Source organism: Bos grunniens, chromosome 1, assembly GCF_055505025.1.
Source record: "Bos grunniens cultivar Pamir isolate PY7600 chromosome 1, Bosgru_T2T1.0, whole genome shotgun sequence".
Classification (NCBI taxonomy): Eukaryota; Metazoa; Chordata; class Mammalia; order Artiodactyla; family Bovidae; genus Bos; species Bos grunniens.
The window spans coordinates 103,410,417-103,430,450 of NC_141165.1; the positions used below are offsets into that span (position 1 = coordinate 103,410,417).

Sequence of the window (20,034 nt, forward strand, 5' to 3'; positions counted from 1 at the left end):
GATTTCTTTTCTTTCATTTGGTTGTGCTTTGATTGAAAAATCTGTTTATCTGTATTAGAAAAGGGTAACAGTTAACATAATAAATTATGCATTAGCTTCAAATTTCTCACTGAAAATATCTGTAAGGGATGGGATAAGAAATATGGAATACTGAGTAGCCACCAGTGCCCTTTTGGAGAATAAAGTGCTGGGCAGCGTCTTTACAGTGCAGCTCTTGGCATCTGATTTTTGCTGCTGAAAAAGTGTTCAAGACTGTTTTAAGACCATTAGATCAACTATGGTCTTGCAGGGGATGCTTTTGTTTACCAAAAGAAATCCCTGCAGAGAACAATTGATGCAGGTGTACAAAGAAATGGACTTTCGAAGGCAAATCCACTTATCTGTGATTTGGGGGAGTGTCTTGATGATTGGTTATATCATCTCTCAGTACTTCTTAAACTAGACTACTGAAGTATTCCATGGATATACGGAAAACTATAGGATAAATGTAGCCCACTTTTCTGTAGAGTCAATTTTTAAGCTTTATTGGAAAGATGAATAAAAGCACATGACTGGTAAGTTTAAAATATTATTTCTTCCTTTTTTTAAAAAAATAGCTTCAGAAAATTTATTAGTGGTTATTAGGGGCTGGGGTGTGGTGGGGATGGGGAGTGACTGATAATGGATGTGAGTCTTCTTTAAAATTGTTTCATATTGAAATAATCATAAATATATTATAAACCAGAATACAAAAATTGCACAAATTTTACAAAATTTCTAAGGAAAGCTTACAGATTTATGGGTTCCACTGGACTCCTAGTCATCATCTATTTCCCAAAATGAGTTAAGATTTTGTTCTCTATTGCCCACAGCAGTACAGCTGTGATTTAACAGAAGTATGGTCTTGGAATAGACTGGCTTTGTTGTTGTTCAGGAAGTGACAAATATTGAAGAAAAGAGGTGAGGACCAGCTCCACTTGAGAGATTCCATTTCCTTCCTTGAATGGAGTGAACTAACTCTTTCAAAGAAAAGGCAGTAGAAAGCAGGAGTTACCAACAGGAGGTTTGTTTTGTTTTGTTTCCTTTTTGGACATTTTTTTTTAATTTTAATTATTTTTTAAAAATTTGGCTGCATCTAGACTTAGTTGCAGCACGCAGGATCTTTACCGTGGAATGTGGCATCTTTCATTAAGGTGCACAGGCTTTTCTCCAGTTGCAGCTCTTGGGCTCTATAGCACTCAGGCTCTGTAGTTGTGGTGCCCAGACTTCCCCGCGGCATGTGAGATATTAGTTCTCCGACCAGGGACTGACCTCTCCTCCCCTGCACTGGAAGGCAGATTCTTAACCACTGGACCACCAAGGAAGTCCCTGGACAGAGAGTTTTAATGACACTACGTTTTGCTTTATATTTTCTGTTCCCATAAAAGCTCCTTTTTGATAAATGTTATTACTGCAGTCTTTATTTCAGTTATCATTTTAAGAGCTACCATTTATTGAGAACTTCTAATTCGAGGTATCAGTGTGGATTTCCATATTTACTCCTTTCAATGGCTCCATGAGGCAGACATAAATAATATAGTAAGTGGTGTGGATTTGCCCTCAGGTCCCCAAAGCTGGTGGTTGGGGTACATCGCCACTTTTTGGGTCCCACTATTCTTGTTATCCTGGTTTAACCAGCAAGGTACATTTACTGGGCAGTATACGTGTCAAGGGTGAAAGTATTCAGATTCAGATAATACTGTGCTGTCGTTTTCAAAGCAGTCCATGTTTCATGAGCCTGCAACAAAATAAACTTAAGTCATGATCTCTAAGTATTTAGAACATGTCTCATCAATTATTCTGATTATCATGCAGATATTCCTGAAAGACTGAGAGAAATACTATGGAAGAGTAAGGTTTGGTATTCACACTCTCAGTGATCTGTTTACTTAAATGCTCAAATATTTTGCAGTACATATGGGGCCATAGGGTGAACCAATGCAGTAGAGTCTTGTTACATTATGGTAACTGTCAGTTCATTATAGCAATAGTCTACAATTATAGGCAAGAATGTGCTTGAAAATTTCAATATTCCATAATGAAGACCCAGTCTACCAGCTTATGTAATTATTTCATTTGCCATATAAACAAATGTCTTGTTTTAATACTTCTAAATGATGCCTGTTGGATAAAAACAGGCATAAAATGAAATGCATTATTCAAGCTGGTGTTTTTCAGGAACAAATGCTAAGCAAAAACAAGCTGATCCTAGTTGACAAGTTAAAATCCAGCCAAGCAGAGTACGGATGAGACCCAGGCCCCAGCAAAACAAGGACATTCATTTCTTTCTGACTTTATGTTATATAAATATATTATTTATATACCCTTATGACTGGTGCTAATCAGAGCCTGATACAGTGAAAAGAAAGAATAAATAATTGAAGGAATTAATTAATTAATCAATTAATTGTACATTTTTTCCTAAATTGCAAAATTATAGTGGAAAGTCATGAATAATTGAGATCCTCAAATAATCCAGCAATTTCATTTGGCCTGGAGTTTCAATGTTGTCTTCCATCAAAAAAGTAAGAATGAAATAAAACTGGGTAATGAAAATTTCTTCATTTCTCTTGGGGTAAGAATACAAATAAATAGGATAATGAACAAAAAGCAAGCAAATGAAGGAATGACAGTAAAGGCTTGGATAATTATCACAGAGAAAAACTAGCTAGTCAACTGCTAAGAGGGAACTAAAATATGACCATGATACCTCCATCCATCTGCCCAACCATATAATAATTAATTCACTGAAACTTGAGAATAATGACCTTGATGGATAAGACAAGCACCTTACATTTTTAGTCTAGGTAGGGAGATCAGGTGCATGCAACAAATAATTCCAGGGTGACATTTGAGAACTATTCACATGTGAACAGCTTGCAAAGATGAGAGAAGAAGGAAGGACAGATGCCTTCCTGGAAAGAAAGAAAAGGCTTCAGAAAGAAGGGAACATTTGATCTTAGTCTTGAAGGAGGAGGTGGATTTACTAGATGAAAGCCTCTTCATGGGGAGGAAAGAGCAGGTATAGCTCAGGACAGCTAGAGAGAGGAAAATAGGAATTGGGCTGGTGGTGTGTAATGCCAGTTGCTACCATGCTTATTTAAAAATAGAGATTGTGCATATGTATAACTGAATCACTTTGTTGTACACCTGAAATGAACACAACATTGTTAATCAACTGTATGCCAATATAAAATAAAAATTTCATTTTTATTAAAAAGGGAGATAGTGAAGGGCCTTTTGCTCGTAATGCAAATACCTGATCAACCAGTGTGTTTCCCCACGTATTCGGGCTGTGATCTGGGTTCCAGTAATCCTGCAAATATATGTGTCTTTTGAGACGTAGGAACTGGTTTGCTGGGTCCTCCAATAAAAATGGTGCTCCCAGTACTCCTGTAATTGAGTCCAACAGCACAGCATCTTTTAAGGCAATAGTTTACATCTGAGTGTTTCCTCTTAAAGAAATTGTGTCCTCTTAAAGCAGCCATAGTGTTTGAGAGGAAGGGCACCTAAGAAGGAAACTCTGGAAAATCTATGCCCTGGGGCCAATGGCTGCTCCTCAGTCCTTTGGCATCTTTGTCCTCTCATCACCCTATGTGACCTGCGTATCACACAGCATGCAGCCAACGCTGTGTGGTGGATGGAGAAGAGTTTCAGAGTTTCTGTTCATGTATGGGAGACTGCAGACTGAAATTCAAATTTCAGCTCTATCCCTTTTTTAGGCAAGTTGCTTAGTTTCTCTGAGCTCTAGTTTTCCTGTCTGTAAAGAGATATAACAATAATAAAAACAATAATAACACAGACAATAACAGGCTTACTATAAAGATTGGATAAATTAACAGATGTAAATCACTTGGTTCAAACCTGTAAGTCTACAATCTTATTTTTGCTTTCTCAGCCTGTTAAAATAGAACATATCTTTCATTTTGAAGTAGACTGATCCCAAATCTAAAACTGTAGTTAACATTGTTAACATTGAGAGAGCCTTCTTTAAATGCAAGCAGGCTTGCATTTTCTATCTTCTTCTCACTCTAGAATTAAGAAAAAAGTAATTTAAAAAACCCATACTTCTTTAGGATCTTGAAATTTTAACAGTCTATATTATGCTTTCATTCTTGAATAAAACACAACCATGTTATAAAGGAAGAACATACTCCTGACTTATTCATGGTAACAATATAAATCTGTTCATTGCTTGTGATAAAGAAGCATTTATTATGAATCAAACTGTAAGTAATGTTACATTAGACACTTTATATCTTCATCATTAACAAGCCTTCATTGTCCAATAATCTGTATAGGTTAGGGTTACAGTGATCTATAAATATGAAACCTCCCTTCTATAGGAGAGGGGATAAAGGGTCAAGATAAAAAACAAAATAAGGATACACAGGATTTGACTGTGCTAAGGGAGCTTCCCTGGTGACTCAGATGGTAAAGAATCTGCCTGTAATGCAGGAGACCCAGGTTTGATCCCTGGGTTGGGAAGATTCCCTGGGTTGGGAAGATCCCCTGGCAACCCACTCCAGTATTCTTTCCTGGAGAATCCCATGAACAGAGGAACCTGGCAGGCTATGGTCTATTAGGTTGCAAAGAGTCGGACACGACTGAGCAATGAAAACTTTCACTACTTTCACTTACTTTCAAGGTAGCTTGGGAAAGATTGGAGTATCAGAGCACAAGCAGATATTTTCATGGTCAGGGAAACTGCTTAACCTATTCTGTGAAGGGAAGATTTGTCTAGCATAAGGAAAGATTATGTCTAGCATAATGAAAGAAGGGAAAAGTCTTTTAATTTGAAACTTAAAAAGTGATGTGAACAAAGGTATGACATTAGGAAATCTACAAGACCAATGTCTGAAAACAGTGGTTAGAGGTGGCTGGATTAGAGTTTTATATAAATTTAGTTAACAATTATTGAGCATTGTGCTAAATATTATACCTGAATTACCTTATTTACTGAGCCTTTCCCTTCTCCAGCAGATCTTCCTGACCCAGGAATTGAACTGGGGTCTAAGCAGATTCTTTACCAACTGAGCTATCAGGGAATCCCTTATTTAATACTCACAACAAACCTAAGAAATGGTACTGTTAATCACTTTATTTTGTATACAAGGGAACTAAAGCACAAAAAAAGTTAAATAATAGGTCTAAGGCCACAGAGCTAGTGGGAGAGGGAAATAGAATTCTCCCTTCAGAGCCATTGCACTATATTATTACTAAGAGGGAGGGTTGCTTGGGGTCAGATTATAAAAATATTTTATGTTTATGAAAAAAAAGGAAATAACCATTATTTACATATTCCTTATGATCTCATGCTTTCCCAAGATTGGCCTTGAGTTCTAAGCAGGATTCTAGTTATCAGCTCTATTATTTCTAGTTTAGTTTGTCAATCTAGTAAGCTCTAGTTCCAAACAGGTATTGAAAATGATAGTCTGTTGAATGGATAAGGAGGATGTGGTACATATACACAAGAGAATACTACTCAGTCATTAAAAAGAGTGAAATAATGCCATGTGCAGCAACATGGATGGAACTAGAGATTGTCATAGGGAGTGAAGTAAGTCAAAAAGAAAGAGAAGTATCATATGATATCCCTCAAGTATCATATAATATCCCTTAAGCATTATATGATATCCCTTATGTGAGGAAACTAAAAAGAAATGATACAAATGAACTTATTTAGAAAACAAAAAGACTGAGAGACTTAGAGAACAAACTATGGTTACCAGTGGGGAAGAGTGGGAGGATGGTATAGTTAGGGAGTTTGGGATCAACATGCACACACTGCTTTGTTTGAAATGGATAACCAGCAAGGGCCTACTGTATAGCACAGGAAACTCTGCTTGATGTTATGTACAGCCTGAATGGGAGGGATGTTTAGGGGAGAATGGATACATGTATATATATGGTTGAGTCCATTTGCTGTCCACCTGAAACTATCACAACATTGCTAGTCAGCAATACTTCAATATAATAGTTTTAAAAAAAGAAAACAACAGCCTCTCTGGATATTAAACATCAGTCAAGATGCCTCTGGGTGCAAAACTCAGTACTACTAACAGAGGATCGAAAAATGACTCAGACATATTCTCTATTTATAAAAAATTAGCAGTTTTATTTATTCAATGATTTAAAAGTAAAAAGCAAATGTTGACTTCAGAAGATAATAGTTACTAACCTGCTGCTAGGTAATCTAATCAGTACAATCAAAGTAACATGTCTATGGAAGCCATCCTCTAAGATGATCCCCAAAGATTCCCTACCTGCTAGTATTCATGTGGTCCCCTCTTTCTCTTAGTAGGGCTGACCTGTGTAATCACAGACTCCTGAGGCAATGACAGTGTGTGATTCCTGTGGCTATGACATAAAAGACATTACAGGTCCTGCTGTGCCCTGCTCTCGGATGGCTTACACTAAGGCCAGTCACCTGCCGTGTTGGAAGGACACTCAAGCAGCCCTAAAGGAGAGGCCAGCACATCAAGAAACTGAAGTGTTCCACCAACAGTCATGTAAGTGAACCACCTGTGAACCTGATGCCTTTGCTCCAGTCAAACCTTAAGAGGACCACAGCTCCCATTAGTATCTTTACTGCAACCTCACAAGAGATCCTCAGTCAGAACCCGAGACACTCCCAAATTGCTGACACTTAGAAATCATGAAATAATAAGTATTTAATGTTTTAAGCTGCTAAAGTTTGGGGAAATTAGTTATGCTATAGTAGATAACTAAAACAATGCATGATAAGCACTAACTATTATCAATATAAACTGCTTAATACCAGAGTTGAGATTAGATGAGGCAAGTGAAGTCAGTAGGGCATAAAATATAAGAAGGAATTAACTGACATAGAAAACAAACTTACCATTACCAAAGAGGATAGTGCGAGAGTGAGGGGCAGAGAGATAAAACAAGGACCGACTGTATAGCCCAGGGAACTATATTCAATATTTTATAAAAACATATAATGGAAAGAATCTGAAAAAATGTGTATATATATACATATGTATGTATGCTGCTGCTGCTAAGTCGCTTCCGTCGTGTCCGACTCTGTACGACCACATAGACGGCAGTCAACCGGGCTCCTCTGTCCCAGGGATTTTCAAGGCAAGAACACTGGAGTGGGTTGCCATTTCCTTCTCCAGTGCATGAAAATGAAAGTGAAAAGTGAAAGTGAAGTCGCTCAGTCGTGTCCGACTCTTAGCGACCCCATGGACTGCAGCCTACCAGGCTCCTCCGCCCATGGGATTTTCCAGGCAAGAGTACTGGAGTGGGATGCCATTGCCTTCTCTGATATATATGTGTAAATGAATCATTTTGTTGTATGCTTGAAACTAACACAACCTTGTAAATGAACTATATCTCAATTTAAAATATTCAAAAAAGTAAAGAATTCATTTTTTTAAATTTTATTTTATTTTTAAACTTTATGTAATTGTATTACTTTTGCCAAATATCAAAATGAATCCATTTTTGTGTTATTTGATAAGTTGCAACCCAATGGATGGGAACCCACCAGGCTCCTCTGTCCATGGAATTCTCCAGGCAAGAATACTGAAGTGGGTTGCCATTCTCTTCTCCAGGGGATCTTCTAGACCCAGGGATTGGACCTGGGTCTCCCATATTGCAGGCAGATTCTTTATCATCTGAGCCACCAAGGAAGCCCCATTTGAAACTAATACAGCATTGTAAATGAACTATACCTCAATTTAAAAAGTACAAAAAAAGAAGGAATTGTCTCTTAGGGTTATACAAATTTTGTGCCATAAGACCTCTACTTGCCTCACCCTAATTCCTACTGCATGGAAGATAATCAGTAAATAAGTCTTGCCACTAGGAAACACATATTATATTCAGAATTGAAAAATAATTATAAGAAGATATATTTTGACTGGAGAAGGCAATGGCACCCCACTCTGGACTCTTGCCTGGAAAATCCCATGGACAGAGGAGCCTGGTAGGCTGCAGTCCATGGGGTCGCTAGGAGTCGGACACAACTTCACTTTCCCTTTTCACTTTCATGCGTTGGAGAAGGAAATGGCAACCCACTCCAGTGTTCTTGCCTGGAGAATCCCAGGGACGGGGGAGCCTGGTGGGCTGCCATCTATGGGGTCGCACAGAGTTGGACACGACTGAAGCGACTTAGCAGCAACAGCAGCATATTTTGACTAGATTATCTGAAGGGGTAGTGATTAATTCCGATACTGGAAGGAAGGTCTCACAGAGAAGTTGATTCTGAATTAAGCTTCAAAGGATGAGGTTTCCACAGTTAGGAGGAAGGGAGGGGAAGCAAAGAACACACATTCCAGGCTGAAGAAACTTGGAGAGCCCAGGATCAGAGGAGCAGAGTAAGGCACAGGGAACTGCTCTGCTTGATGTTATGTGACTCAGTGACCCTCACTTTGCCAATGTGATTGAAAGGTAGGGTTGTTTGTGGTATAGATGTGTCAGAGTTAATGTTGGAAAGATAAGCTGGAGCTACAATCAGGAAGATCCTACCATCATACCAAGGAATTTGGACTTTACTCTGTAAATAATTATCTTTTCTGAACGGGGAAAATGATAAGACTAGATGTACTTTTGAAATCTTTTTATTGTGATATCATTTGAATCATCTTTTATTGTATGATACAGTGGCATCAAATATATTTGCAATGTCATGCAACCACCCCATCTCCAGACTTTTTCATCATTCCCAATAGATTCTTTACTCTTTGAGCAATAACTCCCATTACCCTCTCCCCCAACCCCTGGTAACCACCATTTACCTTCTGTCTTTATGAATTTGCTTATTCTGGGTACCTTAAGAGGAGCCGTGCAAAATTTGTCCTTTTGTATCTGACGGACTTCACTTAGTGTTCAGGCTTTATCCATGTTGTAGCATATGTCAGCATTTCATTCCTTTTTAAGGCTGAATAATACTGTATATGTATATGCCAACATTTTGTTTATTCACAGATTAACCTTGGAAAATTCCTTTGTCGGGGGTGTGGAGAACAGGTGGTAAAAGGAAGAGAGCAGAGTGAGAGGCACAAAGTAGGCAGCTCATCAAATAGTCCAGATGAGAGATTAGTAGGACTTGATTCAGGTAAGTGACAGCAGGAATGAAAAGACAGGATTGATTTGTAGAGAACAGGACAATCAGTCATTCGGAATGATTTCTGTGGATGAACCAGCATTAAAACTTTGGTTTTAGCTGGGATGTGTTAACAAGTGACTTTTCAGATTTCTCTTCATTCTCTTTGAAAAGGTGTTAATTATAGTGTTACATGTTTAATGTAGATTTTTTCTTAAAAAAAAAAAAAGAGAAACAGAGGTAGTGGCTAGGCAAATAGATCTAATGACATCCATATCTAATAAATATTTTGAAATAAATTATGTTTAGAATAAAATTACAGCTACATAAGAAAGTATAGTAATTGTTTAAAATAATGTTATATGGAACATAACATCCAAAAGTAAAACCAATATTCTGTACCATAATTATCCTGGTGTATTGTACAATAAGAAAAAATGCTGTTACATAAACCTTGGCAGAGAGGCATGCTTTAAAATATAAGCCATAACTATTTTAAGCTCTAATAATTCTGTCTTTTGTAAATCTCTATGCTTATGGAAAATGTTTCATCTCCTCTTCTTCCCACCTTCCAGAACAAAACTCCTACCTCAGTAGTATGCACCCAACAGGCACCCAATAAATATTAATTGGTGGTGATAATAACATCACCCATGAGAAAGACAGAAAGCAGTATTTATTATCCTACTTTACAAATGAGAAAATTGACATCTGGAGATGAAATGACTCACTCAAGGTCACATAGTAAGTCAGTGGCAGGGCTGGAAATAAAATGCAAGTAATGTAGAAGGGCATGCTATTATCTTCTCTGCTTGAGAAGTTTCCCCTCCCTTTTTCATTCTGTCTGATCAACCTTGAAAGTTAGTGAGAGCAAGATCAGACTTTTGTGTTTGCAAACCTATAGAATACTGCTGGGGATTGAAAACTGAACCCTGAGTTCTATTACTCTTTTGGTTTTAAAATGTGTGTGTGTGTGTGTGTGTGCGTGTGTGTGTGTGTGTTTTAATGTAGGCAGTATCAACCAGGTTGGTTTTAAACTTTATAATCATAAGCTATGAAAAAAAATCTTCCTCTCTTTCTTTCCAACTCCCGACATACCCTCCTTGCTTTCATCCTGTATTATAGTCAGTTTTAATAGGACCTGTCAAGCTCAACCTATCATCTAAACATTTGTGGAATATCTTATGCAGAAAAGCCTGTATGGTAGAAATAAGGCAGACACTACAGAATGTGGAGATATTTGAGATCACAGCTTTCCCCACGCAGGCCAAGAAGGGTCAGAGACCTGGAATCTTACTCTGGCCCTGCAATAACTTAGATCGCTAAGCCACTTCTTTCTCCTGTGTCTCCATTTTCTGCTCTGCAAAACAAGCCTGAATCATATGGTCTCTAAGGTCTTTTTCAGTTCTAACATTCTGAACTGGAATACGTTCATAACAAATAGGTCATTAACTGAAAATTACTTCCTCTCTATGGTATTATATTGAAAGTGTATAGAATATACTAAGTGGGCACAGCCCCTACTATTGTCAAGGAATTTACTGAGACTTAGTTCTGTTCAAACTGAGACAGATGGAAATAAGTGAAAGGGAAATCAAAATAGACCTGGCCAGTTAAAGCAATACAAATAAAAATATATTCACATTATGCACACAACAGATGAGTGCCCATCATGGCTTGATAGGCAGTGTGGAAGTAAGGGAAAATTGCCAACATCTGCTGGATCATGGAAAAAGCAAGAGAGTTCCAGAAAAACATCTATTTCTGCTTTATTGACTATGCCAAAGCCTTTGACTGTGTGGATCACAATAAACTGTGGAAAATTCTGAAAGAGATGGGAATACCAGACCACCTGACCTGCCTCTTGAGAAACCTATATGCAGGTCAGGAAGCAACAGTTACAACTGGACGTGGAACAACAGACTGGTTCCAAATAGGAAAAGGGGTACATCAAGGCTGTATATTGTCACCCTGCTAATTTATCTTCTATGCAAAATACATCATGAGAAACGCTGGGCTGGAAGAAGCACAAGCTGGAATCAAGATTGCTGGGAGAAATATCAACAACCTCAGTTATGCAGATGACACCACCCTTATGGTAGAAAGTGAAGAGGAACTAAAAAGCCTCTTGATGAAAGTGAAAGAGGAGAGTGAAAAAGTTGGCTTAAAGCTCAACATTCAGAAAACGAAGATCATGGCATCTGGTCCCATCACTTCATGTGAAATAGATGGGGAAACAGTGGAAACAGTGTCAAACGTTATTTTTTTGGGCTCCAAAATCACTGCAGATGGTGACTGCAGCCATGAAATTGAAAGACACTTATTCCTTGGAAGGACAGTTATGTCCAACCTAGATAGCATATTCGAAAGCAGAGAAATTACTTCACCAACAAAGGTCAGTCTAGTCAAGGCTATGGTTTTTCAGTAGTCTTGTATGGATGTGAGAGTTGGACTATGAAGAAAGCTGAGAGCCAAAGAATTGATGCTTTTGAACTGTGGTGTTGGAGAAGACTCTTGAGAGTCCCTTGGACTGCAAGGAGATCCAACTAGTCCATTCTAAAGGAGATCAGCCCTGGGTGTTCTTTGGAAGGAATGATGCTAAAGCTGAAACTCCAGTACTTTGGCCACCTGATGCGAAGAGTTGACTCATTGGAAAAGACTCTGATGCTGGGAGGGATTGAGGGCAGGAGGAGAAGGGGATGGCAGAGGATGAGATAGCTGGATGTCATCACCAACTCGAAGGACGTGAGTTTGAGTGAACTCCGGGAGTTGGTGATGGACAGGGAGGCCTGGCATGCTGCAGTTCATGGGGTTGCAAAGAGTCGGACACAACTGAGCGATTGAACTGAACTGAACTGAACTAATACAGTACCTCCCTGGTGGTCCAGTGACTAGGATTCCCTGCTCCCAATGCTTGGGGCCCAGGTTCCATCCCTGATCAGGGAAATAGATTCTATGTACTGCAGCCAACAGTTCGCATGTCTCAACTAAAGATCCCATGAGTTGCAACTAAGATGTGGTGCATCCAAATAAATAAATAATAAATAAAATAAATATTAAACAGGGAAGCTGTATAGTCAGAAGTGGAAAGACTGCCCATATTGCCATTACCCAGGAGAGGTTGAAAAAGAGTCTTTAAATTTGATAATGGGGAAATTACTAAATAGTCTATATAATATGCTTATGATTATGAAAAATGGTACTTGTAATAAGAAGGGTTTCCTTGGTGGCTCAGATGGTAAAGAATCTGCCTGCAATGCGGGAGACCTGGGTTCAATCTCTGGGTTGGGAAGATCCGCTGAAGGAGGGCATGGCAACCCACTCCAGTATTCTTGCCTGGAGAATCCCCATGGACAGAGGACGCTGGCAGGCTACAGTCCATGGGGTCACAAAGAGTTGGACATGACTGAACAACTAAGCACAGCACATACACTAAAAAGATCAGAAAGCCTGATGTGAAATGTAAGATGCAGAATGGAAGGGCAGAGTCTGATGGCAGACTCCCTTTCTTTTTGTGCAGAGGGGGCTCACTGAGAGCTCCCTCTTGGTACATCCAAGAGGCATAACTTGGCATGTCCAGCTCATTCATCCTTTTTCCTCTTGAGAGTGAGCCACCCTCAGAGGGCACACTTTTTGTTCTGGTTCTACAAGCTGAAACTGTATATTAAATTTTTCAAACTCTGTGATCCAACCATATTCCATTTGCCTCATTAGCCTTTCTCAGTAATAAATGGGCTGCCTTCCATAATCAACTCTGATTTATTTCTCAACTTGATCAAAACCAGGACCAAGAAGTGGAATGCTATGTGTTAGAAGGTGTCAGAGAACCCAACAGGTGAGTTGTCTCAGAGCCTCACTAAGAAACAGGAAACAAAAAAAGGAGCACAGACAAGGGCACTCCAACCAGTGGTAGCTTATCATTCCTGATTTACTGTCTATTAAGTAAACGTGAAGGGATTCAGTGGGGACAGAAAGACTGCCAGATTCATAGGATAAGCCCTCAGCGAGCTATTTCCCTCAGGTGTAGGGGATACTGATGTTCATGCTGAACATGGAGATAAGCATTACAGTCCTTCCACAAGCTCAAAAATACTTAGGAACAGGATTCTGGAAGTAGAGCACTTAGAACTCAGTATGAGGAATTAAGGGTTTCCGTGGTGGCTTAGATGGTAAAGAATCTGCCTGCAGTGTGGGAGACCTAGGTTTGATCCCTGGGTTGCAAAGATTCCCTGGAAAAGGGAATGGCAACTGACCCCAGTATTAAGAATATTTATTATTTACTATTTTCTTAGACTGAGTCTCAGCTCTTGTCCTTTAAATGTTTATGTCTTCAAAAAAAAAAAGATGAAATAGGTGCCCAGGCCATTATGTGCACTTGTAAATAAAGTACTAAAATAAAGTATAAATGATCATTAAGAATTAAGTACCAAAGAAGATGAGGAGAAAAGAATACACAGATGTCTTGGCAATATGATAAAATTTTCAAAGAGCTCTCTAACTGTAGGACAAACTTTATAATTTTGTGAGAGATTAAAATACCCAAGTTTACATTCATATTTTTGGATTTGAAAATTCTGTAAGTAAAGAATTTTCTTTACAAATAGTGAAATTGTTATTTTTTCTTTCCCACTCTAAACTTTGGTCACTAACCCAAAACTTCATGATAGAAGATTGAAGAGTTGTATTTTAGTATAATGTATTCTCTCACTTTGCTGCAGTTCACATAAAATTGAGAAAGAGAAGGGAAGGGGAAGAGAGAAAGAGATGAGAAATTTGGATTGTGAGGGGAAAATGGTGAAGGAGAGAAAAGAAGGAAGAAGGAGAAGAGAGAAATCAAGAAAGGAAATCAAAGGAAGGAGAGACAGAAGAAGGGGAGTTACAAAGGTTACAAAAGGTGAAAAGTCATGGGGCAAGGGGCAAGGCAAATAGGGAAGTAAAGGCAGGAAAGCAAAGAGGGCCAATGGGAGTGAACTGGAGAAAAGAAAGAGGTGCTAAACTCTAGGACCAGCTTACAGGTCCTCATGATTAACCTGTCTGTTAATAAAACGCTTTCGAAACTGAACTTTTAACTCAGGAACTTTGGCTTTATTGACATTACTATTGCTGATGTATCGAGTACTTTGAAAAGCAAACAGAAACTGGTATTACTTGAGTTTAACTTCAATCTGTTTTAACCCGCTCTCAACACAGTAACATATACCCATATACGTGTTCCCACGCATGACTATGTAATTTCCTGGGGAGTATTTCTGAAGCTGGCAGGTCTTTTGTTAGTTTTTAATCTTGTGGACAGAGACATCTGTGACTCACAAAAGGCACCTTTTTATGTGATTCAATCAGTAACGACTCCACGGTCACTGCCTACATACGTGGATGGGATTCCCAATCCTAGAGCCATAACTGATGTTGGCATGTGGGCAGGTTAACAAATTTCTACAACACACAGAGTGCTGATTGAATCTAGTCATAGGCGGTGAGTTTATTCTCACTGCTCACTTTCTTGAGAGCACCAGTCAATCTTAAGCCAAAGTGAGTAGGTAAAATTAAGAACAAAATCTTATATAATAAACTAAAACTATATCAGGGAATATAGGCTTTCCGAGGAAGTGGAGCACTTGCAGTGATGACGGAGAAGGTCCATTCCTTCTACGCTGAGAAGGCAAAGGTGAGGATTGGAGATACTGACAGGGTTAGGAGGAAGAACTGTGAGCTTAAAGGCTCCTGTCAAAACAAAAGCAAACAAAAAACCTTTCAAGACAAATTGCCCTTGGTTACTAACTCTGGATTGAAAAACAGGAGCTGGAACTATGCTAGAGAAACAGATCATAGGCCATTTATTTTTTACACTGTCTAAAACCAGAAGGCATGCTTGCACTTTATGGATAGATCTGACCATAGCCAACAATATGGGCACGGACCCCCAAATTCTTTAATGGATGGGTCGGCCCCAAGGATTGGTTTACTTAGTGAAGCACTTTCCAAATATGTGCTCTTTCCATATTTCCTCTTAATGTGAGTGGGGCTGTTTCAGTTTTTTTTTTTTTTTTCTGTTTCAGTTTTTAAAGTGCCCTGTTACAATACTGCAAAGCTATAATAATCAAAACAGCATATTATTAGCACAAAAACAGACATATGGATCAATGGAACAGAATAAAGAACCCAGAAATAAACCCACCCACTTACAGTCAATTAATCTTTGACAAAAGAGGTAAGCGCATACAGTGGGAAAACAGTACAGTCTCTTTAGCAAGTCGTGTCGGGAGAGCTGGACTGCCACGTGTAAATCGGTGAAGTGAGAACACTCCCTCACACCATATACAAAAATAAAACCCAAAATGTTTTAAAGATTTAAATATAAGACATGACACCATAAACTCCTAGAAGGGAACCTAGGCAAAACATTCTGACATAAATTGTAGCAGCGATTTCTTGGTCAGTCTCCCAAGGCAAAAGAAATAAAAGCAGAAACAAACAAAAGAGACCTAATGAAACTTGAAAACTTTTGCACAGCAAAGGAAGCCATAAACCAGAAGAAAAGTCAAGCTATGGATTGGGAGAAAAACATTTGCAAACAGTGTGACTAACAAGGGCTTAATTTCCCAAATATACAAATTCATACAACTCAATAAAAAAAAAAAAAAAAACACAGTCAAAAAATGGGCAGAAGACCTACTTAGATATTTCTCTGAAGAAGATATACAGATGGCCAATAGGCACATGGAAAGGTGCTCAGCATTGCTAATTATTAGAGAAATGCAAATCCAAATCACCTCACACCAGTTAGAAGAGCCATGATCAGGAAGTCTACAAATAACCAACACTAGAGAAGGTGTCGGAGAAGGCAATGGCACCCCACTCCAGTACTCTTGCCTGGAAAATCCCATGGGCGGAGGAGCCTAGTAGGCTGCAGTCCATGGGGTCGCTAAGAGTCAGATACAACTGAGCGACTTCACTTTCACTTTTCACTTTCATGCATTGGAGAAGGAAATGGCAACCCACTCCAGTGTTCTTGCCTGGAGAATCCCAGGGACAGGGGAGCCTTTTGGGCTGCCATCTATGGGGTCGCACAGAGTCGGACACGACTGAAGTGACTTAGCAGCAGCAGCAGCAGCAGAGAAGGTGTGGAGAAAGGGAACCCTCCTAGACCATTGGCAGGAGTGTAACTTGGTGTAGCCACTATGGAGAACAGTCTCTTAAAAAACAATAGAATTACCATATGATTCAGCAATTCCACTCCTGGACTTCCACAGAAAACTCTAATTCAAAAAGATACATACACCCCAGTGTTATAGCAGCACTATTTACGATAGCTGAGACATGGAAGCAGCCTGTTTCCATCAATAAACGAATGAACAAAGAAGAGGTGGTACATACATATACACGTATGCAATGGAGTATTACTCAGCCACAACAAAGAGTGAAATAATGCCATTTGGAACAACATGGTTGGACTTACAGATTATCATACTAAGTAAATAAGATAGAGAAAGATAAATATCATATGACATCACTTTCTTTGTGGAATCTTAAGAGGGAGGAATATATGTATACTTATGGCTGATTCACATTGTAGTGTGCCCTGTTGAGGAGGAACATGTTGACTTTGGGATTTTTCTTTAAATCGGTACAACTAGGAACAGTTCTTAGTTGTGTCCTTGTTTGGCTCTATTTTCTCAGATAAAATCCCCCAGCTCCCTAACTTCTGACCTTTTCTTGTGGAACCAGTGGCTATGATTTTGGCTCTATCACGTTTTTGGGAGGAGTTGTGCTGTGCTGCCTATATGATGCCCCTATGAATCTGGCATTGACCATTGACTGACTGTGTATCTTGGTCATTTAACTTCTCTAAGCCTCAGTTTCCTCTTTGTACGACAAGACTCATAACATCTATTTTCAGAGTGATTATGAGAGTTGAACTAAGGTAACACATGGGGTCCCACAGAGTCCGACACAACTGAAGCGACTTAGCAGCAGCAGCAACATATGGAAAGCCCCTGACACACAATAAATATTTTAAATAGTAGTGTTAATACTTGCTGTCTTATTATAGAAGAAAGCAATTCTTAACCTAAATGCTAAAGAGACGATTTTGTTTTGTTTTTTAATGAAATTGTGACAGTTGGACTTCTAATTCTCTGACCAGGGAATCAGCCCCAAGGTGTATAAGTTACTATTTTGAGAAAATCAGTAAAACAATTTGGGGACTCTGCTCATAAATTTAATTACTTAGTAGGCTCTTCAGCATTCCCACTAGGGAAAAAGATAATGAGATCTCTTCCCTACTTACTTCAAATTAAGTTCTAGACAAAAGTAATTTATTAGACAACTAATCTGTAACAGAGAAAACTTTTTTAAATAATAAAAACAAACTTTAAAAAATCGTTGTTTTCTTACGGCAAGAAAAAGGGCTCCAGGGAAGTGCAGATGAATAGGCTATATTCTTAAATGAAAAAGGGGGCATGGGTGGGTGGGGAAAAAATAAAGAAAGTTGAATCAAGCTATTATTTCCTACTTTAGAGCTATATGATTTAAAAAATGTCAGTTGAACTAGTTTTTAGTGGAACAAATGAATCTGGTTCTAATGACTGCAGTCTCCTCCACTTGCAAGCAGTAAAGGCTTCTTTCCTGAGATCTGAAGGGTTAATCCAGCAGTGTCAGCGTCCCTTCATCCTTGGATTCTGATCCTCAATTTGTTCTTTCATGAACTTTGACTACTTAATTTTACTTATTTATCTATCAAGTATAGTTAGTCAAACCAATTGTCTTTATAGGTAAACATACTTTCTTTTCAGCTGGACTTAAAGTTAATTCCAACTTGTTTTTAAAGAAAGTCTATAAAAGTCCATTTACAGACCATTTCCCTTCTTGGCTGGTATTTTTGACCCTGCTGTGTTCACAGAGGGAATGTGGACCAATAGTAGTTCTTTCAGCCTTGCAGTCATCCGCTATCACCCACTCTGAAGTCAACTGTATGCATGAGCAGCCCAGGCAAAGCATTGTACCACTGGATTATAATCAACCTCTTAAATGGAACCAACCTCACTTTCTTCATCTGGAGGTGGGGGCTGTAACTGGGTATGGCTGTATATGCCTTGCGGATAATGGTTTAATAAGAACTTTACTAAAATTTGCTTAATCATTTGTTTAAACATGTCCTAAATGCAAAGTTCAATATAGATTATTAAAACTCTTCGTCAAAATTATTTATATACTTAGGAATAAAGGGTTAATTATGCACACATATATATGTAAACACACATATCTAGATTCATACTCTAGATATAGATATGTATCTATAACTATTCATCTCTGTGTATCTCAAGAGAAATACACATTTCTTTTGGTTAGGTCTCAAGTTTATAAACATAGAAATTCTGATTTAAACATCTTCATCAGAAGTGTTTATAAATTATAAAGATTTAAGCATGAAAATAATTTACACCTTTCTAAGTATTTGCAGTTTTGTATACGAAATGACCTCTCAGTTCAATTCAGATATAAGCCACTGAGTTACTGGGTCAATCTGGCAGCAAATCATCTGGCCTTTGGTGCCTTCAGCACCTCTCTGAGCTACAGTTTTCCTAAAAGGTTAATGAATTCACACTCTCAAAGTACCTTGAGGTTTCCACATAACTGTATCATGTACATATTACATTTTCTAAAAGACATTTATTTATTTATTTTTTTTTGTCTCTGCTGTGCTTTCTTTTTTTTTTTTTTGCACATTTTTAATTTTTAATGTCAAGCTTAAAGAAAAGTTCCAAAAATAATACAAATAATATCCATATAACCTCTGCCCAGATTTTTCACTTGTTCTTATCATTTCACCCCATTTCTTTATTATTTGTCTGCTCCCCACCCAAAAAGTTTTTTTCTAAACTCTTGGAAGGCCTGCTGCAGATATCATGGTTTTTATTCCCATGAAGTATCCCACATACTTCAGTACATATTTCTGAATTTCCTAAGAATAGGGATATTCGGTTAATAACTGTAATAGTACAGTTGTCAGCTTCAGTAATTTAACATGGATAAAATACTTTTATTAAATCTACTGTCTGTATTCTAATACTGTTAACTGACCCTCAGTGTCCTTTTTAGCACTTTTTCCTTCTAGTACAAGATCTAGTCCAGGATCAGATATTGCATTTCATTGTCATTCAAGAAGAAGACAAAAAGAAAGACCATGAGAAAATACTTGAGGAGATAATAGTTGAAAACTTCCCTAAAATGGGGAAGGAAATAATCACCCAAGTCTAAAAGACATTTAAAATTTTTCTTTGTTCAAGGACACCAGAGCACTTCTTTAGAGGCAGCAGTTAAATAGACTGGCAATAGTAACATGTTAATACATAATTAGGAATAAAATGATCACACATACAATTAACACTGACATGTTCAAAACCACAGCATAACACAATAGCTTAGCTTCCCTAATGCTTTAAGTCGGCCTATGAATAAAACATGCTTGTCCATTTCTTTAAAAAGTCAAAAGAGGTTATCTATCAATCTAACAGTTGTAAAAGACATGATAAAGAAAAAAAAGAAATAGGTTCTTACCTATAAGCAATGTTGAACACAGGGCAGCTTGAAGCATTTTACAGGCCATGATCCTGTTTTGGAAACAAAAGATTTATTTATTTTAATTTAGACTGAGCAGAGCTTTAGGGCATACTGGTTACTTTCCAAGAATATGAAGCATTTCCTGCATACCTGGAAGCCCTATGACCTCAGTCTGAGAGCCTGTTGCTTGATTTGAGATGACTTTTTTAATACGACTCCTGCCTTTTTACCCTTTGGACTCTTTGGACTGACTTTTTACAGGCTGTTCTTATATGGGCCATGTATTTATCTACTAATTTTACCATCCACACAGCCTAATGTAATCTAAAAACCATACCAAAACAAAACAAAGAAGGTAGAAAAACTGGATCACCCAAACT

At 38.2% G+C, this 20,034-nt stretch overlaps 1 protein-coding gene across 4 annotated transcripts; it reads right to left on the reverse strand.

The window, feature by feature from the left end:
* Positions 1 to 753: 753 nt before the first annotated feature.
* Positions 754 to 19,944, reverse strand: C1H3orf85 (chromosome 1 C3orf85 homolog). 4 transcript variants are annotated; one of them, XM_086320776.1, is made up of 4 exons: positions 19,805 to 19,944; positions 19,652 to 19,704; positions 3,278 to 3,438; positions 754 to 1,756 (listed from the first exon to the last, which is right to left on the reverse strand). In XM_086320776.1, exons 2-4 carry the CDS (start codon positions 19,698 to 19,700, stop codon positions 1,667 to 1,669), a joined length of 300 nt encoding a protein of 99 aa, XP_086176902.1. In that variant the 5' UTR covers positions 19,701 to 19,704; positions 19,805 to 19,944; the 3' UTR covers positions 754 to 1,666. The 4 variants fall into 4 exon arrangements, with proteins under 4 accessions (XP_086176902.1, XP_086176930.1, XP_086176922.1 ...); XM_086320804.1 differs by having other exon boundaries at positions 3,278 to 3,411; positions 19,805 to 19,942; XM_086320796.1 differs by lacking the exon at positions 19,805 to 19,944 and having other exon boundaries at positions 3,278 to 3,411; positions 19,652 to 19,778.
* Between the last annotated feature and the right edge of the window lie 90 nt (positions 19,945 to 20,034).